Source organism: Prinia subflava, chromosome 9, assembly GCF_021018805.1.
Source record: "Prinia subflava isolate CZ2003 ecotype Zambia chromosome 9, Cam_Psub_1.2, whole genome shotgun sequence".
Lineage (NCBI taxonomy): Eukaryota > Metazoa > Chordata > Aves > Passeriformes > Cisticolidae > Prinia > Prinia subflava.
In genome coordinates this window covers 453579-481398 of record NC_086255.1, presented here as the reverse complement: position 1 = coordinate 481398, position 27820 = coordinate 453579, and the positions used below count along the sequence as shown (strand labels likewise).

Here is a 27820-nt window from a genome sequence, read left to right as displayed (position 1 = left end):
CTGGGGAAGCCACAGGCTCTTTCCATTGGTAAAAATAAAAAGCATTGGTAAAAATAAACATGTTATTTGTAGATATTTGCATTGGGATGCATTTGGATTGGTATTTGCATTCCTGCCCCTTCCACTCAACCCTAGTGAGGCACACCCAGAGTGCCATGCCCAGTTCTGGGCTCCTCAGGACAAGAAAGCCAAGGAGCCACTGGAGAGGGTCCAGCAGAGGCCACAGAGCTCATTTTGGTTCTGGAGCATCCCTGAGATGAGGAGAGCCTGTGGGAGCTGGGCCTGCTCAGTCTGGAGAAGGGAAGGCTGAGAGGGGATCCCATCAATCCACACAAATCTCCCCAGGGGCTGTCAGAGGCCGCTGCCAGAGTCTGCTCAGTGGTGCCAGAGACAGGACACGGAGCAGTGCCCAGAAACTAAAGCACAGCAAGAGCCAGCCCAACGTGAGAAAGAACTTCTTTGCATGGAGCAGCTGCCCGGGGAGGGGCTGGGCTCTGCCGATGGCCCCGCCCCCGATGCCCCCGCCCCCGATTTGCCCCGCCCCTGATTTGCCCCGCCCCCGATGGCCACGCCCCCTGATGGCCCCGCCCCCGTGTTGGTTCCACCCCCGATGGCCCCGCCCATTTTCCCGCCCCGGGTTGGCCCCGCCCCGTTCCGCCCGCGGTGCCGGGGCGCTGCTCGGCCGCCAGGTGGCGCGAGGTGCCGGTCCCGCCCCCAGCCCGGCCCCGCCCCTTCCGAACAGACCCCGCCCCTCCCGGCCAGCCCCGCCCCGTCCCGCGCACGTGCCCGGTAGCGGGGCGGGGCTGTGACGTCATGGCCGGCGGCGGGGCGGGCCCGTGACGTCACGGGCGGCGGCGGCGGGCGCTCCGTGAGGTCACGGCGCGGCCCGGCCCAGCGGCCCCGCCGGCGGGGAGCGGCGGGAGCATGGCCGAGCCCGGCGCGGGGGACGCGGCGGGGGCGCCGCCGCCGCGGGTGGGCGCGTGGGTGCCGGTGCTGGTGGAGCAGATGGTGAACGACACGCTGGTGGTGACGCTGAGCTGCGGGGAGCGGCGCTTCACCGGCGTGCTGCTGGACTGCTCCAAGAGGTGCGGACGGGGATGGGGGCACCGGGACCGCGGGGGGAGCGGGGCCGGCGGCGGCGGGGCCGCGCTGCCCCCGCGCCCTTTGTTCGGGCGGGCGGGACAAAGCGGCGGGGCCGGGAGCGGCGCGGGGCACGCGGCGGGCGGAGCGGGGCCGGGGCCGGGGCGGTGGGGCCGGCCCGGCCCCGCACGTGGCCCGGTGAGCGTGTCCCGGGCCGGGGCCGCAGCCCCCGCGCCGGTCGCTGCCCTCCCCTGCCCTCCTCTCGCTGCCCGGGCTCCCCCGCCGAGCCCCCCCGCGGCCCCGGCAGGGCCCCGCAGCCGGGCGGCGGTTCCCGGGCAGGCCCCGCGGTGTCCCTGCGTTCCCGCGGGCTGCGGCCGCGGCGCCCCGGCCCTGCCCGAGGTCTGCGGAGCCGCGAGGGGCGAGCCCCCTCCGCGGGTCCGCGGCCGTGCGCGGCCGGACCCCGTGCTCACCGGGCCCGAGGGTGCCTTTGCTGCGGCGGTGCCGGGCCGTGCTCCGCGGGGAGCAGCGCCGCTCCTGTGTGCCGGGTGGGGGGCACAGCAGCCTCGCCTCTCATCCATCCCGCACGATGTGCGGAGCAGCAGTTCCGAGCTTCACTTTGGTCATTTGTTTAGTTTCACATGGCTATCCCGGAAAACTGGAGCCAGATTTTCAAAAGCCTTCAGGCACCTAACACGGCAGAGTCCCTAAACCCACCCCGGAGTCTGGTCCCAGCCCGAGCAGTTGGTGTTCCTCCAGCCCCCTAAACCAGCTGTTTCTGCCGTCTCACATTTCAGTTGTCTTCCTCTGCAGTGACACTTCTTTTACCTGTTTTTTTTCACCCTAACCTTTGTCTATTATTTTTCTTCATCTTTTTTCCTCCTGCCCCCAGTGGGTCCAAGAAACAGCCAGATGGGTTTTTCCCAGGCCTTAAGGCTGCTCTGCAGCCCGGTGCTGCCCAGCCCTGGCCGTGGTGACCCTGGTCTGTGCTGGGTGGGAGGGCAGTGGTGCCCTCCGAGCACTGGGGCTGTCCCCAAGGGTCGGTGCTCGTTCTGTGGCCGTCCCCTGGCGCCGCACCGTGCCCGTGGCGGTGCCCAGCACTGCCTGGCCTGTGCTGAGCGTGGCGGGGCAGGGAGGTGGGGTGGCCAGCACCAGGAGGGGACTCTGTGGGCAGGTGCCTGGCTCCTGGCAGACCCTGGGGCCTTGGAGCGAGCACTGCAGTCATCCCAGGTCTGCGGTGTGGAGGGGAGGAGAGTTCTTGTTCATCCTGCAGCAGAACACAGGAGTCGGCCTGGCAGCGACTGGAAGGTGAAGGTCAGGATATGTCCCAAAGGCAGCAGGAATTTATCCACTTGGTGCTGAACTTGGAGTGCCTGAAATGAATATGTGGCAGAGCTGTTTCTCCTGCTGCTGCTGCCTGGCTGATGGAGCTGTGTCCCACCAGCTTGTCCCTGTGCAGGGGTCACCCATGCTCTGCCTGCACCCCCGGGGCAGTGAGATGGGGCTGGCAGGAGAGGAGCCACTACAGCAGGTTGTTAGAAACCTGCATAGAAAGAGGAGATTGCCCCAAAAGGGAAGGGAGGCCTGTGTGGTAGCTCTTCAGCTTTGTTTTGTGGTTTAAAGTGATTTCAGCATCACACAGTAGATGAATCTGATTTACTAATTGTGGCTGCCCCATCCCTGGAAGTGTTCAAGGTCAGCTTGGACAGGGCTTGGAGCAACTTGTCTAATGAATGACATCCCAGCCCAGAGCAGGAGAGTTGGAACTGGAGGATTTCTAAGGTCTTTTCCAGCACAGACAATCTGTAATGCCAGGATTATTTCTGCTAAGTGTAGCGAGTGGGGAGCTGGGCAGGAGGAAGGCCTGAGCACCCAGGGCACCCCTGGCCATCCAGGTCCCGGCTGCACGCCTCAGAGGCAGGTGTGGGTTTGAACCCTGAACCACCTGCCCAGGTTTGCAGGGGATAAGCCCATGGGCAGCAGGACTGCCCACCTGCCCCTGCCCGTGCCCTGCCCATGCCCTGCCTGCCCTGCCCCCTGCCTTCCCCCTGCCCGCCCCCTGTGCCTTTAGGAGCAGGGGGATGTAGGGAACAGTCATGCCTGACCTTCCAACCGCTGGGGAATTATTTGCAGTAGAAAGTGCTCGTGTCCCTCCTGTGCGTGTCCCTTCCTGCCCCAGCCTGGATGATGCAGCACCAGGGCCTGCCCAGGGACTGGCAGTTACTGGTGTCTGATAAATTGGCTCTGCTCAAAGTGAGCACCACAGTGAACATGCTCAAGTAGAGATTTCAGTGCAGTTACAGTGTTTCTGGTAACGAGATTTTGAAGATTTGCTGCAATTGAACTTTAAAAGTTGGGTTTAAATTATGCAGGGGTATAAATAAGAGAGGGTGGCATCTCCTGTACCAAGCAGAGACTGGATTGAGGTAACCAAGTCCAGTTGGCTGCAGCTGCCCCAGAAAGGGGGATTACAAGCAGGGTGAAATCCCATCAGCAGTATTTCCTGCTGCTTTAATCACAGAATCCCAGAATGGCTTGGATTGCAAGAGACCTTAAAGCTCATCCTGTTTCACCCCCTGCCATGGCAGGGACACCTCCCACTGTCCCAGGCTGCTCCAGCCCCAGCCTTGGGCACTGCCAGGGATCCAGGGGCAGCCACAGCTGCTCTGGGCACCCTGTGCCAGGGCCTGCCCACCCTCCCAGGGAAGAATTTCTTCCCAGGATCCCATCTAACCCTCCCCTCTTGCTGTGGTAAGCCATCACCCCTTGCCCTTTCCCCGCAGGCCCTATTGAGAAGTTTGTCCCCATCTTTCTGACAGGCCTCTCTGCTGAGCTGGTGCCTGGCACAGGGTGGCAGCTGGGGAGGGCAGTGCCCTGGGGTCTGTTCCATGGCACAGAGGCTGTTTCCAGCCCAGTGGGGTTACAGTGCTGCTGCATTAATGCCACAGGCACAAACCGTCCTGTGAGTGAACCTTTGGGTGCTCCACTTCTGCCAGGTGAGGAGCTCTGTGCCACTTGGGAGGGTTCAGTGACCTGAACAGGGGGAGTGGGCTTGTGTCTACATCAGGAGCAGTTTTCTGTTGTGACGAAGTCGTGCAATCTCATTGCATAAAATAACCACAATTTATAGCCATCATTTCATTCAGAAATGGTCTCACTTTGGATTATGAATGTGCTGACATCTCTGTCTGGCTGTACAAACTGTACTGTTTTCTGGGTTGTCTTTTGAAGACACCTACATTCTTGATTGTCTCTTTAAAAAAAGGCACTTGGAACAAAAATATTTTGTTCCAGATTACATGATTTCAACAGCTTAATCCTTTCCCAGTTAAACTGTAATTTAACAGCAGATTGTTGCACTTTTTCAGTAGTGGGGAAGGACTTTGAAGGCTCCTCTCTGTCAGGAAACCCATGGCAGTGGCTTTGTGCTGCTCTTGGTGAGAGGTGTGGCACTGATGCCTTCAGCTCTTCTTCAGTGCCCTTCTGCTAACGCTTCTCAAAGTGTCCTTCTCTGTGACACCAGCAAGACACTCCTCCCTCGCCTCAGGAAGGGTCCTTCCGTCCTGGTGATTGGAAAGAAAGCAATGGCTGGCAAGGAGGGGAATGGGAATGTAGCATCCAAAACACGCTGGTATTTGGTCAGTGCCTGTTCTCCATTCCTTTCTCTCCTTCGTAACTCCTGTACAGCATTTTGTTCATATTAAAAAGGCCCCCACACTTCCCTGACAGTGTGTTCTCAGCAGCGTCTCAGAAATGTCTCTGGAAAGCCAAGGCAGCGAGCACTGCCCAATCAGAGTCAGTGTTCAGGGCAGAATCTGTTCCAGTGCTGTGTTAGCATAATATTGCCAATGCCAGGCCAAGGGCATAAATTCATAAATTTTGGAGACATGAATTGCAGTTGTGAGTTTCAGCATTTCAGAGGATTTGCTTTTGCCAGTATCCAGGCAAGATACCATGTCCGTACTTTGGTGGCCTGTAATGAGACTCGATATTGAAGGACAGAATATCATCATTGTTAACCCTGCCTTTCTGAAGTAGTGGGTGCCTTATGTTACCAAATGCAGCTGAATTTGGAGAGACCAGGGAAGAGGAGCAGAGCTCCTTGGTCTACTTGGTGAACTTGTGCAAGTTACCCACCCAAGTCAAGGTGTTCAGGCTCAGAATGAAAAACTGGAAAATCAGTCTTGCATTTACAGTGAGAAGAGGGGCAGTTTCACAGCTCCCCAGGCTAGGCCATATCACATCCCTCCTCCAGCCTTGCCAGCCTGCTGATGCAGTCAGCTGCTTTGTGGGATAAAACTTACAACTTCTTCGAGCAAAACTTTGTGCCAAGAGTTCATAAAAATAGAGGTTTTGATCCCTGTGCTTTTTCTGGGAGAAGAGTAGAACATGTCACCAAATTTCTGCACTGCTGTTATTTTTCTCAGTGGCAGAATTGGCTGCTTGGTCTTAGAAGTCAAGGGAAGGTGTTGAGTTCTCAGTGCTGAAGCTGTTGGATGTTGGGATCTTTCGGCTTCCCAGAGAAGCGCCTTTCAAAGCTCCTGACTCTGTTTCTTTCCCTCCCTTTTCTTCTCGCCCCGATGCAGGTCTGGACTGTTCTGTCTGCCGTCCTCCTTCCCCAAGCACGAGGACCCCCCCTGCGCTAACGGCGCGGCCGCCGCCGGGGCCGCCGCGCAGGGCGAGCCGCAGCCGCAGCCCGCGGGGCACCAGCCGGCCCACGGCCCCGCGGAGGAGCCGCTGCCGCCGCTGCTGCCCGCGCCGGGCGGGCCCCCGCCCTACCCGCCCTACTTCGAGGGAGCGCCCTTCCCGCGGCCCCTGTGGCTGCGGCACACCTACAACCAGTGGGTCCCGCAGCCGCCGCCGCGGACCATAAAGAGGACGAGGAGGCGCCTGTCGCGCAACAGGGACCCGGGCAGGCTCATCATGAGCACCATCCGGCTGCGGCCCAGGCAGGTGCTGTGCGAGAAGTGCAAGAACACGCTGAACCCCGAGGACGCCGGCGCGCCGCGGCAGAGCGCCAAGACCAGGAGGAAGCTGAGCGTTCAGGACAAGGAGCAGAAGAAGCACGGCGACCCCGACTACGTGGAGAAAAGGAACAAAAGAGAGAAGAGGGAGGATGACAAGTTTTCTGGGGAACTGGTGCATCGAACGCCGGTTATAAAAATATCCTACAGTACTCCACAAGGGAAGGGTGAGGTGGTAAAAATCCCTTCCCGAGTTCATGGCTCGGTCAAACCGTTCTGTCCGGAGCAAGCGTTGCAGAACGGGGCCGGGGACCAAGAGGAGACCAGGGACTCTGAACGGTGTCGACAAACCAAATGTTTAATGGACAAGTCAGCAGGCAGCCAGCTTGCTTCCATTCCAAAACTGAAGCTCACACGGCCAGTGCATTCCAGCGTGGATGTCCCACCCCCAAAGATTCGGCTGAAGCCCCATCGCATCGACGACGGTCAGAGCGTTTCAATTTATAAGGCAGAACTGATTGACGAAATCAGCGTCCTCCAGAACAGCAGGGAGTCCAATCCCAGGGCGTTTTACAATGATGAGTCCACCGACAGAAGTTTGGCTGAGATATCTTCAGGCAGTTCAGGTGAAGATGATGACTTTAAAAGGTTTCCCCAGGGTAAAGATGGACACGATAACTTGGCTTTCCTCATGAATTACCGTAAAAGAAAAGCAGATTCTTCTAGTTTATCGGTGTGTAGCAATGACAGTCTAGATGAATCCAAGTCTTCTAGTTCAGAAGTGACATCACCAGAACTATTTGACTTTCTGCCTGGTGATGATGCCTCCGTCTCTTCATCTTCAAAAGATGAGCGTAAAATTGTGCCACCACTGACAGTCAGACTGCACACGCAGAGTGTGTCTAAATGTGTTACAGAAGATGGAAGGACTGTTTCAGTGGGGGATATTGTCTGGGGTAAAATTCACGGGTTTCCGTGGTGGCCGGCACGTGTTCTTGACATAAACCTCAGCCAGAAGGAGAACGGGGAACCTTCGTGGCGAGAAGCTAAAGTGTCATGGTTTGGTTCTCCGACGACTTCGTTCTTATCTGTTTCAAAACTCTCTCCTTTCTCGGAGTTTTTCAAACTGAGATTTAATCGCAAGAAGAAAGGGATGTACCGGAAGGCGATCACGGAAGCTGCGAAGGCAGTGGAGCACCTGACTCCAGAAATACGAGACCTCTTAACACAGTTTGAGACATAACTCTGCCTCCAGTATCAGGTGAGGGATTGCTAGACTAATGCTTGCCATGAAAAGCCGCCTGGTGCTTTTTTAATCCTATTCCACTATTTGTTTGCATTTGTTTTTCCATTAAATCTGAGATTGACAGTTGTGAAACTAAAATGCTTGGCTGATAGTTGGTGGGGTCATTTCAGAGGTGGTGAGAAGTTTTAATTCCAAACTCTTGGGGGACTGTGGGAATCGGAGCCTCTGTTTCCAGAGGGAAGTGCAGGCCAGGCAGGATGCTGTGAGGAGGCCACACTGCCTGTTCAGAGAGCTGATAAACTTGTAGCTGTGTGCCTGAAAGACTAACAGCTCCCAGGCTTTCAGTTTCCTTGGGTCAAAGTACTACAACTCACTGGAATTAAGATGACATTTATCATATGAGTGTGCTGGTGCCCAGCAATTATCTGTTACAGTCCAGGGCCCCTGGGGCCCTTTGCTCCCCTCCCTCTGATCCCTCTGGTTTGGATTTCTTAGGAAGGTCCTTTATGGCTCCTCAAAATGATTAACCAAAAACTGTCTTTGGGGAATAGTATTTTAATATCTCTCACAATACTTGAGATTTGATTTGTACCTAAATTTTCAGTGTTTCTCTGGGTCTAATGGTCTGGATCAAATTAAATTCCTTTGGGCTTCACCTCTGTGTGAGGACATTAGGTGGAATGGAAGTGTGAGAGCTGATTATTTGTAATGGATGGGGATGGGTTTCCCTTTCTATCAAACAATCTGCCTGGGATGAAAATTTGCTACCTAAAAATACAGGATGTGGCATGACTGGGAATAGAAGTCCATGGGGAAAATGCAGTGACTTGGATAAAACCTGAAATCATTTCACGACTTTCCAGTCATCACTGTCCAGAGAAGGCCTCAGCTGTGATAGTGTTATACAAGGGGAGGGATTAACTTTTTGTCAAAAACCAGAGGTATCACTAGGAAGAGCCTTGTGTCAAAGGCCATGCTTTATGCAGTGTGGTTCCTTATTTTGTCCCCTGAATGCTCTGCCCTGTTTCATGCTTGAAGGACTCTGTGTGAGCAAGGCAGTGCTGCTTCTCTGGACTCTTCTTTATCTGAACTGTCATAATGCAGTGGCACTGGCACGGTCAGTGCTCATGTAATCCTGATGGGGAAAGGGGATTTTTTTAATACCCTCTGTCATGGGACTTCACCCCTTGCTTGGGTGTGATGAAGGACTTGCATTGCTTGGGTTATGACTCCATCCCAGCAGTCCTGGCTGGAGTAAATAACCAGAGCATGACATATTCACACTGTGTACTCAGGGTGTCTGGACAACTGCAGCAGCAACATTTCAGCTTCCTCCTTGATCTTGCCCATAGAACTGCTGCTTGACTCTGGCTAAAGACTTTATTATAATCAAGAGTGTTTGGATTGGACCCAAATTCCTATTAGCTAGATCAGGAGTATAAATAAACCTGCTGCCCCCAGAGTGTGCTGTCCTTGCCAGTGGAAGAGTCCTGGCCAATCCATGGCTCCTGTCTGGACGGTGCTCTGGTTAAAAGAGCAGCAAACTCCATCCTCTTGAGTAATGAGTGTCATCACCGTTCCTGACATGTGTCCTTGCCTGGTGGCCCTGGGTGGGCTGGCATGGCCCAGCTGCAGGAGAAGGGACAGCTCACAGGAGCCCCTGGTGCCTCAGACCAGCCAGGCTGGCTGTGCCTGTCAGTGCCTGGGAGCAGGAAGGCCAAGAGGAGCCCCCGGCCCGGAGCTGCAGGTCAGGATGGGAGGATGCTTTGCTGCAGGTCAGGATGGGAGGATGCTTTGCTGCAGGTCAGGATGGGAGGATGCTTGCTGCAGGTCAGGATGGGAGGATGTTTGCCCCCTGCACGTCAGCCCGCAGGGAGTGCTGGCTCTGCTGCCACGAGGGCCTGGCCAGGATGGGGACAGGCTGCAGGGCAGGGCAGGAGAAGCAGCCCTTGCTCCAGAGACACCATGGGATCTGAGCTACAGGTACAGAGCAGGTCTGTAAACGGGGGGAAAGAAGAACATCTGGAGAACATGTGGATAAGAAAATGATGGGATGGCCTGCATTAGACCAAAGCATTTCTTCCCTCTGTGCTCTTGAGCCAAACCTCTGCATGGGTATATAAATTTATCAGATATCACTGTTTTGTTGGCATCCTTCAGCTGGATTTCCACAGGGGATTTCCTGCCTTACATGTCTGAACTGAGCTGCCAACACAGTCTGCCAGGCTGAAAACAACATGACTCTTGGATAAAGAACTGCAGAACCAGAAAAACAGAACTACACAACTTCCTGTGTTCCACATCACATTTACCTAGATTCCCACTTAGACCAACATGTCTGCAGTTTTGTTACATCACTTATAAAACTGCTCATTATTTCAGAGAATTGTCTGTATCTAATTCTCTCCTTGCAGGAGGATTGAATTTTGTTGCTCTCCTTGATTTTCCATAAGGTAGAACTGAACTGTTTCCTTCAGCTGCCCATTGACTGTCCTTCCCTGAAGGATGGCATGAAAGGGTTTGGGCTGGAAGAGACTCTGAAGTCCATCCCATTCCACCTCCTGCCATGGGCAGGGACACCTTCCTCTGTCCCAGGCTGCTCCAAGCCCGTCCAGCCTGGCCTTGGGCACTTCCAGGGATGGGGCAGCCACAGCTGCTCTGGGTAACCTGATAATACTCATGGGAACCCTGTAAAACCCATCATGCTGGGGCTTCACCAGCAGTGGCACAAAGGTTTTTGTCATCAGGAGTCCATGAGGTGGCTTCAACACTGACACTGCTCATGCTAATCCTGGGCACAGCAGAAGTTTGTGACTGCCACTTCCTATTGTGAAACTTTCTGTCTTCTGGCATGTGATGTGTTCTGCAGAGGGTAGTTACTGGAAAAATGTACAAACACTGCAGGTCATTTGTGGATGCACAAAACTGGAAAAAATGGATTTTTTTTTTTTAACTTGGTTTGAGTTGGAAAAGCTGGTAGGATCACTTCTTGTTGTTACTGCTTTGTCCTTGGGGTTTCTTTGCAAGGAAAGTACTAGTCAGGTAATGACAGGGTTTTAATTAAGTAAAACAAGTTTCTGGAAAAACAACAGGCAGAATAGCAGCCTGTAGAACTCAAACTTGTAAGACACGGTTTAGAGTAGTGCCAGGAGAGACGTGTCTGCTCAGCATCTTCTGGTGCTGCTCTGTAGCTTCCCTGTGAGCGACAGCAAGGAGCAGCGCAAGGCACAAGGAAAGCTGCCCCTGGCTTGGAGTGACACGTTTGCCTTTCCCTTGGGGAAAGCCCAGCTGAGGGCTGGGAAGGGGGAGCGAGGACCCTTGGCCTGGGTCACACACGTTTTACTGGGAAGGAGCTGTGCCTCTGGCTGGTGTCACACACGTTTTACTGGGAAGGAGCTGTGCCTCGGGCTGGGTCACACACGTTTTACTGGGAAGGAGCTGTGCCTCGGGCTGGGTCACACACGTTTTACTGGGAAGGAGCTGTGCCTCTGGCTGGGGCACACACGTTTTACTGGGAAGGAGCTGTGCCTGGGGCTGGGGCACAGGAGGGAGGGACACCTGTGTTTCCAGAGGCCCCCCTTCCTGCGCCAGGCATGCATGGCGTGGTGGGGTCAGGGGCTTTACAAGGAGCACGTGTTGCTGCAGCCCTGCAGCGTGGGCAGCGTGTCCCTGCAGGGACAGGCCACTGCAGGGCTGGGGATGCTGCTCTGGGATCCTCCTGGGTGGCTCCTTATGGCTGATGCCCTCTCCCTGCACACAGACATGCGGTAAACCTCTAGTAAAAACTGCTGTTGGTTTTCATCCACATCTCTACATGAAACAAGTTTACAACATGTATATTTCTTTGCTTTTTCAGTCTGGAAAATCCTTTATTCTTCCTCTCTCTCCCCTGTCCCCAGGCTGTGACTGTGGAACCATTAAACTTGCAGATGCTGAAGGCTTTCATTTTAATTGCTATGAGCTTAATAGACCCTCAGTGTCAGTACATCAAGCCATCCATCACACTGCTACTGTGTGCAGCAGACTCAGAGCTGCATGCTCACTGTAGAAACCACTAATGTAAAACCTGGAATGTCACGTTGTGACTTCACCTTCAAAGGTGTTCAGGGCTCTGTGTGTCCATGCAGTTTGTGAAGCAGCATCAATCACTCCTCTTTTCCTCTTACCTCCTCTCTTCTGCTCTACCAGTGCCACAAAAATATTGTATCTTGTTATAAAGTGTTGGGGATGATTGGTGTGATAGCTGTATTTTTAACACACCTGCCCGGTCACATGCAGCATTTCAGCAGAGAAGATGAATGCTTGAGATGTTTCTTGGCCTGCTTTCTAGATGCTTTAGTCCACTAAGACCAGGCCTCCAACATAATTACTGTTTCTCAGTCTTCCTGCGCACAGCTTGGAGTCAGCGTCTCTGCATGCTAATTCAGGGTGGGAGAACGAGTCCAGAATAGACTGTGCTGCATTTTTGTGTGCCCAGCACTGATGGTTGGGGCTGCACCTTGGGTGACATCCTGCAGATCTCCCTGTGCATAGAATAGAGGTGATTTTGTTATTGCTGAACAGGGCTTGCACAGAGGCAAGGCCATTCCTGCCCCTTGTAGAGCCATGCTGGGGAGGGGGCTGCGGGTGTGTGGGAGGCTGGGAGGGGACACAGCCAGGACAGGTCACCCCCACTGGCCCAGGGGTATTCCACTCCATATGACATCATACTTCGTGTATAAAGTGGGGGGAAGAGGGGACATTTGGGGTGCTGGTGTCTGCCCCAGTCACGGTTAGATGTGATAGGGCCCTGTTCTCCTGGAGATGGCTGAACACTGCTGCCTGCCCATGGGAGCAGGGTTTTAATTTCTTGTTTTGTTTTGTTTGTGTGTGCATCTTTTGCTTTCCCTATTATGTTATCTATCTCAACTCATGAGTTCTCCAGCTTTTCCCTTCCAGTTCTCTCCCCAGTCCTGCTGGTGGGGGAGAGAGCAAGCAGCTGCAAGGGTCTTGGCTGCTGGATGGGGTTATACTACCACATGGGGCCTGGTTTATTTTATTTAAATCTGCTTGCTGCAGCTGTTCAGTGGGCTGTCTCTACCTGTAGAGACCACATGGGCTCTGCATTAGCCAGATAATGAACTCTGCACATCCTGAGATTACGTGCAGCTGAAATAGGATTCTGGTGTCCGGCAGCAAGGGCACAGATGGGGCTTAATACCTCAGCTTAATAGCTGGAGGGCTCATGCTCTGCACATCTACAGCCCTGTGCCCCACGTCTGCAGCTCTTCAGTCAGCTGCCAGTGCTCTCCTGCTTCTCCAGGGGCTTTCTGTGACAGAGCAGGAGCAGCAGGACCCTGCCATGTGCACAGGTGACGATGTCCCTCTGGTGTGTGAGGGCTGTGGCTGTGTCTTCTGCCCCTCAGGGTGCCCATGGGCAGCAGAAATGTTCCCCTGCCTGTGGATGCCCGTGCAGGTGAACGTGACCTCACCTGAGTGGGAGGGTCACTGGTGCCAGGGCTGTTCCCACATGACCCTGTTGGTGCCCCACATCGTGGTGTCCTCCTGCCCTGCTCACTGCAGCCCTGCTCACTGGCTGCTCTGCTCACTGCCTGCTCTGCTCACTGCCTGCCCTGCCCTGCTCACTGCCTGCCCTGCTCACTGCCTGCCCTGCTCACTGCCTGCTCTGCTCACTGCAGCCCTGTTCACTGCCTGCTCTGCTCACTGCCCTGCTCACTGCCTGCCCTGCCCTGCTCACTGCCTGCCCTGCTCACTGCCCTGCTCACTGCCTGCCCTGCCCTGCTCACTGCCTGCCCTGCTCACTGCCTGCCCTGCTCACTGCCTGCCCTGCTCACTGCCCTGCTCACTGCCTGCCCTGCTCACTGCCTGCCCTGCTCACTGCCTGCCCTGCTCACTGCCCTGCTCACTGCCTGCCCTGCTCACTGCAGCCCTGCTCACTGCAGCCCTGCTCACTGCCTGCTCTGCTCACTGCCTGCCCTGCTCACTGCCCTGCTCACTGCCTGCCCTGCCCTGCTCACTGCAGCCCTGCTCACTGCCTGCCCTGCTCACTGCCTGCCCTGCTCACTGCCTGCCCTGCCCTGCTCACTGCCTGCTCTGCTCACTGCCTGCCCTGCTCACTGCAGCCCTGCTCACTGCAGCCCTGCTCACTGCCCTGCCCTGCTCACTGCCTGCCCTGCTCACTGCCCTGCTCTGCTCACTGCCCTGCTCACTGCCTGCCCTGCCCTGCTCACTGCAGCCCTGCTCACTGCCTGCCCTGCTCACTGCCTGCCCTGCTCACTGCCTGCCCTGCCCTGCTCACTGCCTGCTCTGCTCACTGCCTGCCCTGCTCACTGCCCTGCTCACTGCCTGCCCTGCCCTGCTCACTGCAGCCCTGCTCACTGCCTGCCCTGCTCACTGCCTGCGTGTCTCTGGCAGGGAGGAGCTGGGCAGGTGTTAATGAAGGCTCTTGTCATTAAGCTGATGAATTTCTACAGAGCAAATGCCTTCACTGCTGTACCAGTTCCTGTTTCATCTGCAATAGGCCGTGCTAGTGCAGGATCAGCCAGCCTGGGTTTCTTTATAAAGTATATTTCCTGTGTGCTCTCTGCAGCTGAATGAATTGTAGCAAATTACTAGTTTGACTTCCCTTGCAAGTGATGACTTGCTCTGTTTCGATGCAAGCCAATAACCTGAGCCATCTATTCATGTGGAAAACAGTCCTTTCCAAAGGCAGAAACCCTCAGTGCAGGATTTGTCACAGGGGTGCTTGGATGATGGAGTTTGAGAACTGCAGTGTTGGAGAACGTGGCTGCCAGCCTGTTCAAGTCAGCTGGGTTGTGGTGCCCTGAGAGCTGGAGACAGATCCAAAACCTCATCCAGTGGGCCAGAGATGGGGACCTGGCTGCCACCCTTCCCTTCCTCCTGCGAGGGACGGGACGGGAAGGGAAGGGAAGGCAGGACTTCACCAGTCAGCTGCTAGCAGCAGCCTCTCTGCACTTCCCCCAAGGAGAGATGGCTGGAGGAAGGCTGATCTGGTGATGCTCAATTACAGCCTGCTGTTAATTGCTTTATGATTAGCAAATAATCCTCAAAATAAGTTGCTTGGGCACATTTGGGGTGCCGCAACCTCCAAAGATAAATTGTCTTCTGCACTTCGCTGCTGCCGCTCAATCTGAATTTATGAATGGCTTTATTTGATCCAAAACTTCATTTTTTAAATTACGAACAAGCTTCAGGGGAGCTGCCTTGGCTCTCCTTAGGACACCCAGCTTGGCACCCAGGCTGTCCTGGGTCAGCCCCCTTGTGTTGTGTGAGTTACTCACATGTGGGCCGAGGCAGCAGCGGTGCCTGGAGCGTGGGGCGTCAGCTGCTGCTCCATGCTGGAAGTGGTTTTTAAACATAAATTTCCGAGGCTTTCCAGGGATGAAGTGAGAGTTTAGGATGGGCTGTCAGTTGCAGCTCCTCTTGGACACCTGAAAACTCCTGTGCAGACACCAGGGCTGTCCCACGGGTGGCTGTGCCCCTCGCGCCCGGCTGCAGAGCTCTGCGTGCCCACCCAGGCACAGGGACCAGCTGCATGCTGAGGCTCCAGTGTTCCAGGAGCATCCAGCTGTTCTAAAGCAGCTTGCTCTGCTGCTGGCAGCCCCAGCCTTCTCCCACAGGACAGAATCCCTGATATTACCCTCAGGTAGTTCCCAGAGCAGGTGAGGTTTGGGCCCAATCCTGTCCCCATCTGCCCTGGCAGTGGCAGGACCCTTCCCTGGGACCTGTTTGGCATCACTTCTGGTGTGATTCTTCCTTCCTCCCAGTGAGAAATCCCAAAGAATCCAAGCACCCGAGGGCTTGTTGTTACCTCCTCAGCCAGGAAATGCATTTTTTCCTGTTTAGACAAGATCTTCTCACTCTGTAATCCGTCTCTAAAGGGTCAGTGCTTTGAAAGCCTCTTGAGGAATGTTGTTCCAGGTCCCTGGGCCTCAGAAAGGCTTTCCTAGGTGTAAGGTGATAAACCTGCAGGTGAGATTGTTGTGTGTTCTTGAAAGTCTCTCTGTTCATCAGAAGACAAAGAGATTCTCTTGCAAGATTAGGTATGAATTTATACTCTGTTGGCTGCAGGTAATAGAGCCCCGGGGTGAGACCTCCCAGTTTCTGCCAAATACTGAAGGAGTGTATGAAACCTGACTGCAGCCCTTCTCTGGAATACAGCTTTTGGGACAGATGTTCCTGGGTATTGAATCAGCTCGTTGCATTCTGCATTGTGTGGGCAATGCAGATCGTTCTGGATGCTGAGTCTGAGCGAATCAGTGTCACTTTGGGTCCCCTGCTGCAGAAGCAGTGCTGCTGCCATGTCAGCAGCTTTGGAGATGTGATCCTCTTCCTGTGTTTGGTGTTCTTGGTTCATTGTGCTCTGTAAGTCACAAACCTCAGCTGGGGGTGGTTTGAAGGTTTTTGATGTGCTCTCTATGGTGTTGATGCCGTGTGTCAGGAACACACATCCGAGCTGGTGTCTCCTGCACTTCCAGCTCAGCTGCAGTTGCTGTGGTTGGTGTGCACAGACTTGGGGCTGGTCATGTTCCTGGGCTGCTGAGCTGCATTGCCCTGGGAGCAGTGATGCTTCTGCAGCTGGGCAGTGTGAAGTGTGGGTGCAGGTCTCTGTGCCCTCCTCTCCCTTGGCTCTGTATCACCCAGTGGTCCCACGTGTCTTCTGGTTTCTGCACTTGAAGGCAAGCGGATGCTCCCCTTGAACTCCTCCAGGGCTCCCACTCTGTAACCTGGCCTGCAGGGCCAGTGTAAGTCTCTCCTGCATGCAGGGGTGCAGGTGAGGACTCCCCTAGATTTTGCCTGGCTTCTTGTTCTCCAGGAGCTGCACCTTTCTCAGGTATCAGCCCTGAGCCCAGGGGACTGGCACAGGGCTGGGGAGGGACACTGGCTGTGCCACGGCCCCGCAGTGCTGCTCCCTTTGTGGGGCAGGGCAGGGGAGCCTGCGGGGCCCAGCAGCCCCAGGGCACGGCTGCTCTGCCTCGGGCACTGTGGCCGGGGCACTGCGGTCAGCGCTTCAGCCCCTGCAGGTTCCCAGGAAAGCTTCTGTACAACTGCTCTCACGGGGAGAGTAATCCTATTTGGTAGCTTGTGTTCGGAAAGTGGAGGCAGATGTTCTTCACGTGGCGCGCTCCGTGGGGACTTGTGGTGGATTAACCTGCAGTAACCCACCTGAAGAGGGACTGCAGAATCTGTAAGCCAGACTGCAGATTAATATCATCACTGAAATTCATACCGTGTTGGTCTTGGGGAAAATTCCCACTCTTACTTTGGGTTTGTTAACCTTTCTCCCGTGCTGCAGCCGCTGCTGGCTGTGCCTGCTGGGCCCGCTGGGACAGGAGAATTCCTGGCTATATTTAGAGGGAGGCTGCAGCGTGTGCCCTGCCGCTCCGTCACAGTAACCTCTCCCTGTCTGCCTTTCCTCAAGGTAACAGAAGACGAGCACAGCTGTTCTCCTAGAGGGTCCGAGTCTGCAGCGCCCGGCCGCGCTCCCCGGAGAAGGGCGGGCGCCGTGGCACGAGGGGGAGGCTCCTGGGCACGCCACCACGGGCACAGAGCTGGGAGGCTCTCCTGGCGCCAGGCAGGGAAGGCTCGAGGATATCTGACCCTAGGAGGAGAATCTGACCAGTCGGACGGCAGTGAACTAGGAGAACAGCAAAAACCACATCTCGGAATGTATTTATTACCTAAAAGTTAGCTATTCTTGATAAAATTCCCCAGATTATTGCTGCTGCTTATTTTACTTACAGATTTCACACACTTGTTAATTTTAAAGCTACCGAACTTTCATTCAATACTGTACTCTGAGAAATGTAATTGGGTCAGGACATGCAGTAGAATGAAATTGTAGTGACTTCAGTACAATGGACTCACTTTGTGTCTATTAAACCTTGGAAGATGTGCAACACGCACCAGTGTGGCTCTCGTTGCATGTTCCAGCTTTCCCGTGTCCTTTGCTGCACAGCAGGAGAATCAGTGGTTCCGGGGGCAAGCAGTGCTGGTGACGTGGCTGCTTTTGGGTGCCCTGTGCTTCCCCAGTCACCAGGAGAGCAGCACAGCCCGGGCCTGCCCTTGCTGCCTGCAGAGGGGTCCTGCTGAGCTGCTGCCTCCACACAGGGAGGGAATCCACGTTCTGCACTGAACAGGAACATGAATATGAGCATGAACTTGTATGCTCACACTCCATGAGTGTGATTTAAGGCCCTTTAAGCATGTTGGAGAAGGATCCTCTCCTTACTCACCACCAAGAGGTGATGCACAATTCTAAACCAGCAAACCAACAGCTTTTTTTGCCAAATTCAAATGGTTCACAAATTAAAGTGACCTGTGGATAGGATTTTGGAACTGTATCAGTTCATTTTTTGGGTTTGCATTAGTCTAGCCTTTCCTTGGATTCCCGTAGTCCAGAGACATTAATCTGAGGTGATCTGTTGCTTCTGGTGCTGGAGAAAACAGCTCAGTGTCCCTGCCCAGTGAAATGCTGTCTGGCTGTGGGACAGATCTCTGCACTGATCCTGCTTCCTGTCAGCTGGACGTGCTGCAGCAAACACAGGGATGAAGCCTCGCTGAGTTAGAGCGAGCAGGTCGGAAATCACACGGGCTCGTGTCTTCCTGCTTTGTGCTGGTTCACACTGTGGGCTTTGAATGTCAGCAAGAGAGGTCAGAGCTTCCCGTTTCAGTGTCACAAAGTGTCACAAGGAGAGCTCAGCACCAAAGCCCTTGTGCTGAGTCTCAGCCCAGCACCCACCGAGTGAAATGTGCATCCCTTAGAGCAGCAGGAAGGCTGTGGTGTGGAACAGGAGATGTTGAACCAGGACAGCTGCTTGCCAAGGCCCATTTTGGTCACCTCTGCAAACAAATCAATGAGCTTCCTGTTTTCCAAAAATAAGTGCAAGAAGGACAGCAGTATATAGCAGGAGATGTGTTCCTGCACCTTGTGTGAAGCCTTTGTGCAGTGGGTGTTTACCCGGGCTGGCAGAGGTGCTGCTGTGCTGGGAGTGCTCCTGCTCCAAGGAACAGCCCTGCCTTTCTTAGCTCCTGCCTGTCTGGCCTCAGGAACTCTTTGTGAGGTTTTTTCTAGCATCTTCTCGAGCTAGGCCTGGGCTGACCTGATGGCTGTGAGGTGCTTTTGTGTTTTCTGCTCACACAGTTGTGCATTGTACAAAATTCCTGCCCAAAAGTGCTGCCAGGCGTTTGGCTGTAGCATTGCAGCAGTGAGCTCTGGGGAGGTACAAACAGCCTTCTGTTCACTTAAAAAATAATTTTAAAAGGCAAACAAAATGAACCAGGACCCTACTCCTCACTGCTCCCAGGAAAAGCACTTGTCTGCTCCCATCTCCAGGGAAGGGCTGCTCCACCCCACATGTGGAAAGGCTGCTCCAAGGCTGCAGGAGATGTCTCCAAGGACAGTAGGTGAGTGCTGGCCGTGTTCCTGAGCAGGCAGCCCACGGCACTGGGGTCCCATGAGCAGGCAGGAGCATTCTTCAGACCAGCTGTTCAGTCTCTGCTGGGTGTGAGGCAATTGTGTGATACCTCACATGTGGGACCACTGATTTTCTCTAGGCTTGGGTCATGAGATGGCTTGGGGGGATTTGCTCAGGCCTGGTGTCATCCTGTAACCCTGGAGTGGTCCCCGGGGTGGGGTTGTTTAAGGGGATGTCCAGCTTTCCCCCACTCTGTCTGCAGTAAAGCCCCTGGAGCACATCAGCCCTGGCAGCTGTGTCACAGCACAGTGAGACCTGCTGGCCTGCCCTGTGCCCATGGATGGGCACAAATGGGCCCTGGCAGCTCGTGCTGGCAGCACTCTGCTCCTTTGGCTGAGGGGTGAGTACCTGTGTCCATGCCAGAAAGCTCCCCTGTGCTCCCTGCAGGCTCTGTGTCCAGGCAGGGGTCCTGTGTCCTTACACCTGGGTGTGTGACATTCCTGACATTGCTGTGCCCTGTGGAGAGCAAACAATGGGCTGTTCCTGCCCCAGGCTCTGCTGCTGAGACAGGGGAAATGCCGGTGCCAGCAGGATTCCAAGGCTGGTTTGCTGCCCTTTGTGCCCGGGGCTGGGCAGGGACTCTCCTCCAGAGAGCACTGAAAAGCTCGTGTGACAGGTGTCCTTGTTTTTGCTGTGTCCCTTGTGATGCCCATTGGTCTTACAGGTGTCTGTCTGTCTGTCCTAACAGCAGCTTAAAGCATGAAACAGAGGAGTGACATTTCAGTGCTGCAGGTGAGTCACTGGATTTTTGCCCCTTGACTAAGATCTGCCACAGAGAGTTGCAGTACAAACATGTTAACAGAGAAATGGTGCTTGGGAGGCAGGTGAGAGCAGGGGACACAGGTCCTGCTTGGACTCACAGCTCAGTGCCAGAGGTGGATTAAACCCCAGCCTTACACAGCACCAAAGCCCAGCCCAGCTGTGGGGCAGTGGAGGCTGCCAGAGCTGCCCCACTGCTCCTCACTGGAAAGATAACAGCTTTTGGCAAGGCTGAAAGGATAAATCTCATAGCAAATTGCTTCTTTGCCTTGGCCATTATGCACATAACTGAAAATAATTTCTCTGCAAGTGCAAATGCAAAAGCCAAGAGTACAGTGATGGTTCATTTCTTAACTGGTTTGGAAAAGCTGATGTGGAAGATTCTAAATATCACTTTTAATAACATGGGATTGGAATGGCTTAATTCAGTCTGTTACTCTGTCAGAGTAAAAGCTGCATTGGGTTACAAACCTGAATGTAACATTCAGGAACAGTGAGTGGTCTACAGCATTCTCTGTGCTTCCCATCCTGTCCCAGCCCCTGCCAGGGCAGGCACACCTTCCTCTAGACCAGGTTGCTGCAAGTCTCATCCAGCTTGGCCTGGAGCTCTTCCAGGGATGGGGCAGGCACCGTTTCCCTGCGCAGCCTTTGCCAGGGCCTCACCTCCCTCACAGGGCAGAATTTCCAGTATCCCATCTGACCCTGCCCTCTGTCAGGATGAAGCCATTCCCCCTTGTCCTGTCCCTCCAGGCCCTTGTCCAAGGTCCCTCACCATTATTCCAACCAATACCAAACCTATCGGCATTTTTTGTAATAAGGCTCTTCGCTAATATTCTAAATCTATAGATTAAATTTTGGAGTGGTGGTGGGCAAACCATCGTAGCACCTGCTTCTGTCTAAACCTGTGATGTTTCCCTAAAGCTTCTTCTCTTGTCTCTCTTCCAGCTTCAAGATTTCTGTTCTCTGTTCCCTCTTTGGGCACTTCCCAGGGATCCTGGGAAGCAGCTTTGCACTGATCCGTCCTCCTCGCCTGGCTGTAGCCTCACTGCAGTAACCCTTCCTGAGGCTGAAGTGTTCCTTCATGAGAAAATGGAGCTTTAAGTGTGAAAATAGCTTTATCCTGGCAAAAGAGATACCTGCTCTTCTGGAATGTGGGAATTTTTCTTATTTTACTAGATCTGTCCATTTTTTATTCCTGCCTATGGCAGAGGACTTACAAGCAGCCTCAGTGTGTTTTTTTCTGTGTCTCAGGATTTATGGCTCTGCTGTTAGACCAGGGAGCCAGGGGGGACCTGGAGCCCCCTGCCCCACCTTTCTCACCCTCGCAGGGCCCCGAGGCCAGGCTGCCCGGGAGCTCCCCAGCTCCTGTGTCCACCCCTGCCACCCCAGGCTGCCCGGGAGCTCCCCAGCTCCTGTGTCCACCCCTGCCAGCCCAGGCTGCCCGGGAGCTGCCCAGCTCCTGTGTCCACCCCAGGCTGCCCGGGAGCTCCCCAGCTCCTGTGTCCACCCCTGCCAGCCCAGGCTGTCCAGGAGCTGCCCAGCTCCTGTGTCCACCCCAGGCTGCCCGGGAGCTCCCCAGCTCCTGTGTCCACCCCTGCCAGCCCAGGCTGCCCGGGAGCTGCCCAGCTCCTGTGTCCACCCCTGCCAGCCCAGGCTGCCCCTGGCACGGGGATGGTGACACCAGGTCACCACTCGGGCCACGTGTGGTGGATGCTGAAGGTGAAGGTGGCTCTCCCGGTGGAGAGCCTTGGGCCAGGCAGCAGGGCTGGTGGGAAGGAGGGGACAGGCAGGGGAACCAGTGGGACCTGGAGTGAGGGGTGCCAGCCCCACAGGCACAGGGCACCAGGTCAGGGGCACTGCTGGCTCCAGAGTGGGAGCTCGCTCTGCTTTTGCGGCTCCCGGCTGGCTGGGGTGGGGATCCTGCCTGCTTCCACTCTGCTCATGCCTCTTCCCCCAGCCCATCATTTTGCTGCCCATTGGCAGAGCTGTAGGGGTTCTGCGTGGTTTTAATTTGCTGCTGGGTGTGAGCTCAGGAGGGCTGGGGATCAGGCTCTGCTGGTCGGAGCCCGGAGCTCCCGCCCAGCGCCGGCTCTGCCACGGCACCGGCACAGGCCTGGTGTGACACCAAGGCACCACGGGCACCAATATCTGCATCACTGAGGTTTAAATAGGAATCCTCATGTTACTGCAGCCTCTCCAAACCCTAATTACTTATAATTTCCACAGTTGGACCTCTGTTGCTAAAGAAAACTTGAATTTCCCAGCGGCGCGGAGGCTTGGCTGATGAGTCACAGCTTCGTTAGCTAAACTTAGAGCCACTGTGAATTACTCACTGGCTGCTGATACACAGTAGGCTGAGAAAATGCTTGTTTGGAGTGGATAATTTTGGAATTTGGGTCTGTTCCCTGGCAGGAGAGGGTGTGAGTGTGCAGGCGTTCAAAGCCACTATGTGGGTGCATGCTGGTCTCCCAAGGGGTTCTAACACATAAAAACCCAGAGCCCGTGCTGCTTTCTCCAGTCAGATCCCGGGGTGAATTTCAGTGTGTGAGGATGTTTTAAATTTGGAAATATCTCGGTGTGAGTGCGTGCTGAATTAGGTGGGTCAGGTAGTTGGGGTAATGGCGCGAGTGAGAGGGGTTTGGGGAGGACAGGGTTTATTTTGGGAACATTAAATGTTGAAGTTGGTAATGGAGGAGCACAAAAGTGAGTTTGGGGTGGGATTTTTGAGAATGTTCCATGCAGGGCCTGGAGATGGACTCGACGATCCTTGTGGCTCCCATCCAATGCAGGAGATTCTATGATTCTATGAATTCTGGAGTGTTTAGCTTTTCTCTGGAGTTGATGTTTTCTTCTGAAGTCCCCCAAAAAGGTGTCTGAGCAAGGAAGATCACACATGTTCTCTGTGGAATGTCCATGTTCCCCCTGGAAAACATGGTGGGATCATGAACCCAAAATCCCTGAGTGCTCCCTGGCCAGGCACATGTCCCTGTGGGCAGCACCTGCCAGGCTCTGGCAGCCACAGGGTGATGCCCACAGGCAGCTGTCAAACTGCAGGACCTTGCAGGACCTTTTGGGCTGGTGAGAGGCATTTCCTGGGGGAGCAGCAGGGAATTATTCCTGCTTCTATAACGATTTTTATCTTTCTTTTTATTATGGCTTGTGTGTGTGTGCACCAGAAATTCCATCAACATTTTCCCAAGTGGTTGCTCCCACCATGGCTCGAACTAACAAAGTTTATTACAATATACAGGTAATTTTCCTCCCTGGTGCCAGACGCTGATTTGTGCTGCCAGCTCAGCCTCAGGGGATGGTCCCTGACACATGAAACAGCTCTTGGTATGATAATTGCAGCAATTTCAAGAAACAGGAGTAGGGGTCTGGGCAAGAATTGCCTTTGGGAACATCTGTTTCACCTTTCTGTCTATGACCTCTTTCTGAAAGCATCTTTTCAACTGAAAGGACAAGGCTTGTTCAGTATAACCCAGTCTTGGGGCAACTCACAGATGGCTGGGAGAGCTACACAAGTGCAACTTCTCCTGTACAAATGGTGGGAAAAGGGTTGCCAGGCTTTGGCAGGGGCTGTCCACGGAGGAGATGGAGTCACCCCCCCTGCAGGTGTCCAGGGAATAGCTGGACACAGCACTCAGTGCTCTGGTCTGGGTGCCAAGGAGGGGATCGCTCACAGGTTGGCCTCGATGGTGTTGGAGCTCTTCTCCCACCTCAGTGATTCTGGGGTTCTAGGAGAACTCCCCAGCCTGTGTCTGCCACCCTCTGCTCACAGGCTGGTAACACCAATGTCTGAGTCTCATGGAGCTGTAGCTGCCCCAGGTTTGTTGTGTTCAGAGACCTGAAATCCATGACATTCCCACGGCAAGGCCATGTTGCATGGGAAGGGCCCAACTCCATCTCTCTGCAGACCCTGGCTGGCTCTGATCACAGCCAGGCACAGCCAGCACAGAGGAGCCAAAGGAGCCAAATTTGGCTGCAGGTGCAGTGGGGAGGGTGGTGAGACACGGGGACCCCCTGTGCCCCATCCCCCGTGTGTGTGCAGGGGCTGCTCCTGCCCAGCAGCCCTGTGTGGGGAGAAAAGCAGCAGCTCCTGGACACAAACTGGTGTCCCCTCCTTCGAGCAGGCTGCAGAAGGCCTGGAGGAAAGCTGGTGCTTGGCTGAATTAAACCTGTTCCATGACACTGTTCTCTGCTGTGCCTGGTCCCAGCCTCATTGCCGGTGCCAGGGTCCTGCTGCTGCTCTCACCAGGGCAGCTTTGCACCCCAATTTAATTCCTCCTTGTTCCAAGGTTAAATTGCACTCTCTCTGACAGATGTTAATTATCAGCTGTAATTAATGGGTTCCCAACCCCCCTCTTCTACAGATACTGGGGCTGAATTATGAGCAGCAGTTCAGAGCAGTTCCTTGCACGGTGGTGATGGATGCTCCTTCCTGGGTGGTGCCACCAGCGTTCCTTTGTTAGGAACCACCAGAGTCTCTGGGAAGCGTGGAGCAGCATTCTGTTTAGAAAAGCACTTTTTGTGCAGGGCTTTGGGCTTTTCCCTTTGCTACAAGTCAGCAAACAAAAGTGCTGTTTACCAGTGCTGTCCTTGCAAAGCAGGTCCTGCAGCGGCAGTGGGCAGGAGGCAGCGCCTGCCTGCCGTGCATCTGCTGCAGAGGAAATCCCAGACACGCTGCATCCCAAAACGGGGCACCCAGACTGCTGCTGCTGGCTTGGGATGAAGCTGAATGCAGAACGTGCAGTGCCCTGGGCAGGGGACACACGGGCACAGCTCTGTGTCAGCCCAGGGGACACAATGGGACACACGGGCACAGCCCAGGGGACACAATGGGACACACGGGCACAGCCCAGGGACACACGGGGACAGCCCAGGGGACACAAGGGGACACACGGGCACAGCCCAGGGACACAAGGGGACAGATCAGGGGACACAATGGGACACACGGGCACAGCCCAGGGACACACGGGGACAGCCCAGGGGACACAAGGGGACACACGGGCACAGCCCAGGGACACACAGGCACAGCTCAGGGGACACAATGGGACACACGGGCACAGCCCAGGGACACATGGGCACAGCTCAGGGGACACATGGGCACAGCCCAGGGGACACAGTGGGACACACGGGCACAGCCCAGGGGACACAATGGGACACACGAGGACAGCCCTGTGTCAGCCCAGGTACACATGGGGACAGCCCAGGGGACACACGGGCACAGTCCAGGGACACACAGGCACAGCTCAGGGACACAATGGAACACACAGACACAGCTCAGGGACACACAGGCACAGCCCAGGGGACACAATGGGACACATGGGCACAGCCCAGGGACACAAGGGGACAGCCCAGGGGACACAAGGGGACACATGGGCACAGCCCGGCCCCGCCCTGCCCTCTGTGGGTGCCCCGGGTCCCTCGGGGCCGGGATGGAGCCCGCCCGGGCAGGGCACACGCTCGGCCGGAGCTGCGGCAGTGGCAGCACAGGAGGGGAAGGGCTGGCACTGACGGGAACCGAAGGTGCAGCCCGGGCTGCAGAAACCGAGCAGAACGAGAAGTGAGGTCATGCCGAGACACATCCCTGCCCAATTGTGCCGTTTTCCTGTCTAGAAAACACTCTCAGTGCTCTCAGTGCTCCCATCCGCCGCGGGGCTGGCAGCAGCCGTGTCCCCGCTGCCAGCACAGGGCACAGCCAGCTCGGTGCCAGCGCTGGCACAGCTCTCAGAAGCACGGAGAGCTCAGCTCAGGCCTCAGCTCTCACCAGAGAGCCCTCAGCGGGGCCGGGCTGTGTCACTTCACACAGGGACGTGTCACATCTTCAGCAACAACGCGCTGCCAGGAGGGATCAGACGGGATCTCCCACAAACTTCCTTGTCCCCAAGAGACTGAAAGCAGCTCTGCAGTATTGCAAATATTAATGTCTGCAGTGGCAATCTCCTCTCACTGAATTGCTTTAAAATCCAGCAGTCAGCCATTGCACTCCTGATGTCTTGGGGAGGAAGTGCTACTTAGGTCAATAAACTTTTGTTTGCAGCAGAACTGAAAAGCCAGACAAACACAGGGAGCCTGTTATTCCAGTGCATCAGATCTCTGACTGAAAGGCAATAAATGGACTAGAAATCTAGTTTATGCACTGGAAATTGAGCATTTCGAACGTTTTGGCCTTTCAATTGCAGTTATTAGGCCTTGCTAACTAAATCCCTATACTGGCAATGATTTGCTGCAATGTTTGCAGCTGTCTCTCTGTGAGTGTTCCACCAGGCCCAGCTGCAGAGGCAGCACAGCCCCTGTCCTGGGGAAGGCCAGCACTACTGGCTTGGATGGCACCCCAGAGGAGATCCTGGCAGGGCAGGGAGAGAAAAAGGAGCTGGAGAGGCTGGAGGGCAGCAGGGGAAAGCCCTTGGGGTGAGCTCCCCTCGATCCTCAGCTGTTTTTGTGAGACCTGAAGGATGTCCCAGCAAGGCCCTTCCTGGGAGCTGCCCGTGGGACCCCCGAGCACGGGGAGCTGGTGCGGGCTGCCAGGCACTGCGGTCAGGCTCCCAGCAGCTGCCAGCCACTGCCAACCTGTGCCCGGTGGAAACCTGACGCTTCCTCCGGAGAGGGAATTAGGTGGAGAGCCAAATTTAGATGCTGTTGCTTGGGGAGCATGGTACATGATAGCTGTGAGCTGCTGCTCCCCGTGCAGCCCGTGCCGGGCTCCTCGCTGGGGCGGCTCTCGGGCGGCAGCCAGCAGGAAACCCCTCTGGAGCCATCCGTGGTGACACCAGCAGCAGCACAGGTGGAGCTCCCATAAATCACAGGCTTGCAGTCACGGTGCCTGAGGAGAAGAGTCCCCTCGGATAAATGATGAGCAGGAAGGAGCTGCAGGCTGGCACTGCTGACCCAGGGCTCTGCAGGCAGTGCCCGGCCGGGCAGGGCCAGCACCGGGGCTGGGCTCGGGGGCTTCTCCCATGCCTGGGAACACCGACAGCAACTCCTGTGGCATTTCAGGAATCAACCAGTGAGGCTGCCAGCTGGCTGTGCTCCAGGCCAGCTGGCAGCTTGACCTTGGTCCCAAAACTTTCTGAGATCCTAACCAGAAAACCTTCTCACCTTGAGCAGATTATTCCCTGCCTTTCTTGTGCTTCTCGCCGTTTGCCACCTGCTGGACAGGCTGACTGCAGCCAGGGTTTGGGGGCTGTGAATCAACCCGTGTCTCAGCTGAAGCACACACAGCATCTGTTTCGTGAGCAGGTCATGTTTTCTAGCTAGCTTTCTGGTCAGGAGGGTTGTGCCACACCCAGCAGTGCAGGGCTGCACTGCAGCTCCAACCTGGGCAGCTGCAGTGGGAATGCCTCGCCCTGGGAACACAGGCCATGATGGAGTCAGTGATGGCAGGCGCTGCAGGCTGAAGCACAGGAGTCTTTTGAAAGGGAAAAGAAAATCTCCTCCCTCAGTCCTGCCCACCTCAGCACAGCTCTGGCAGTAATGAGGTGGGATGTGCTCACAAGCCAGGCTATCAGAGGTACGTAAGCTGCTGGCAGGACATCCTTCGTGCTGTGCCATGACTGGAAGTCCACTTGCTCCAGTGTAACCTGGCTTTGCAAGCAGGGATGGCTTTCCTGATGCTGGCCCTGGTTTTCAGCCTGAAGACAGTGGAATGAGCAGGGTTTTGTGAGCAGCTGTGGCTGTCCATCCAAGGCGTGCCCACATGACACCTCGGTCACTGCCAGGTGCCCTGGCTTGCTCGCTGCCAGCTAGCTCCCAGGGCACTCTTCTCGTCTGCTCTCATCCTGAGCCCCTCGGGAGCAGTGGTTGGTACCCCAGGACACCTCCATGCCCTGAAGCCTGCTAGGGACACGTGGGGCTGCCAGGGGGATGGGATGGCTGTGTCACACCCAGACTGCACAGCCAGGGAGTCTCCGCTGAGTCACTCCCGGTGCAGCGCTGGGATCTGCACCTCACCCGCCCACAGCAATCAAACCTCACCCAGAGGCAACACAGCTCCTCTCCCAGCAGTCTTAGGCTCTCCAGCTGTTGCAGAAGCACAGACAAGTCTCGTTGCCCTGACTGGCAAACGAGAAGGGCAGAGGAAGGGCTGGGTGGCCAGAGGCGCTGCGTGGTGCCCGTGGGAGCAGGGATGGGGCACTCGCCTCAGGCTGGGGGGAAGCAGAGACCCCGGCTGGGGGCAGGGGAGGTGGCCTGGGGATGCCATGGGGCTGTGGGAGGAACAGGGAGGAACCCTGGGAGTTTGTGTCCAAACAGTCAAGGGCGCCACAGAGCAGCTC

At 55.5% G+C, this 27820-nt stretch overlaps 1 protein-coding gene across 2 annotated transcripts in view; it reads left to right on the top strand.

Annotated features, from left to right (window-relative positions):
- The first annotated feature begins 829 nt into the window (after positions 1 to 829).
- The window catches only part of PWWP2B (PWWP domain containing 2B), a 41413-nt gene continuing 14422 nt past the window's right edge, over positions 830 to 27820 (top strand). Inside the window, exons 1-3 of one of the 2 annotated variants that reach the window (XM_063405036.1) lie at positions 830 to 1085; positions 5664 to 7302; positions 16730 to 17209. In XM_063405036.1, coding sequence (XP_063261106.1) covers positions 925 to 1085; positions 5664 to 7284 — 1782 coding nt within the window. In that variant the 5' untranslated portion in view covers positions 830 to 924 and the 3' untranslated portion in view covers positions 7285 to 7302; positions 16730 to 17209. Of the gene's footprint in view, positions 1086 to 5663; positions 7303 to 16729; positions 17210 to 27820 lie in introns of those variants that run through there. The other variant, XM_063405037.1, reaches the window with a different exon arrangement.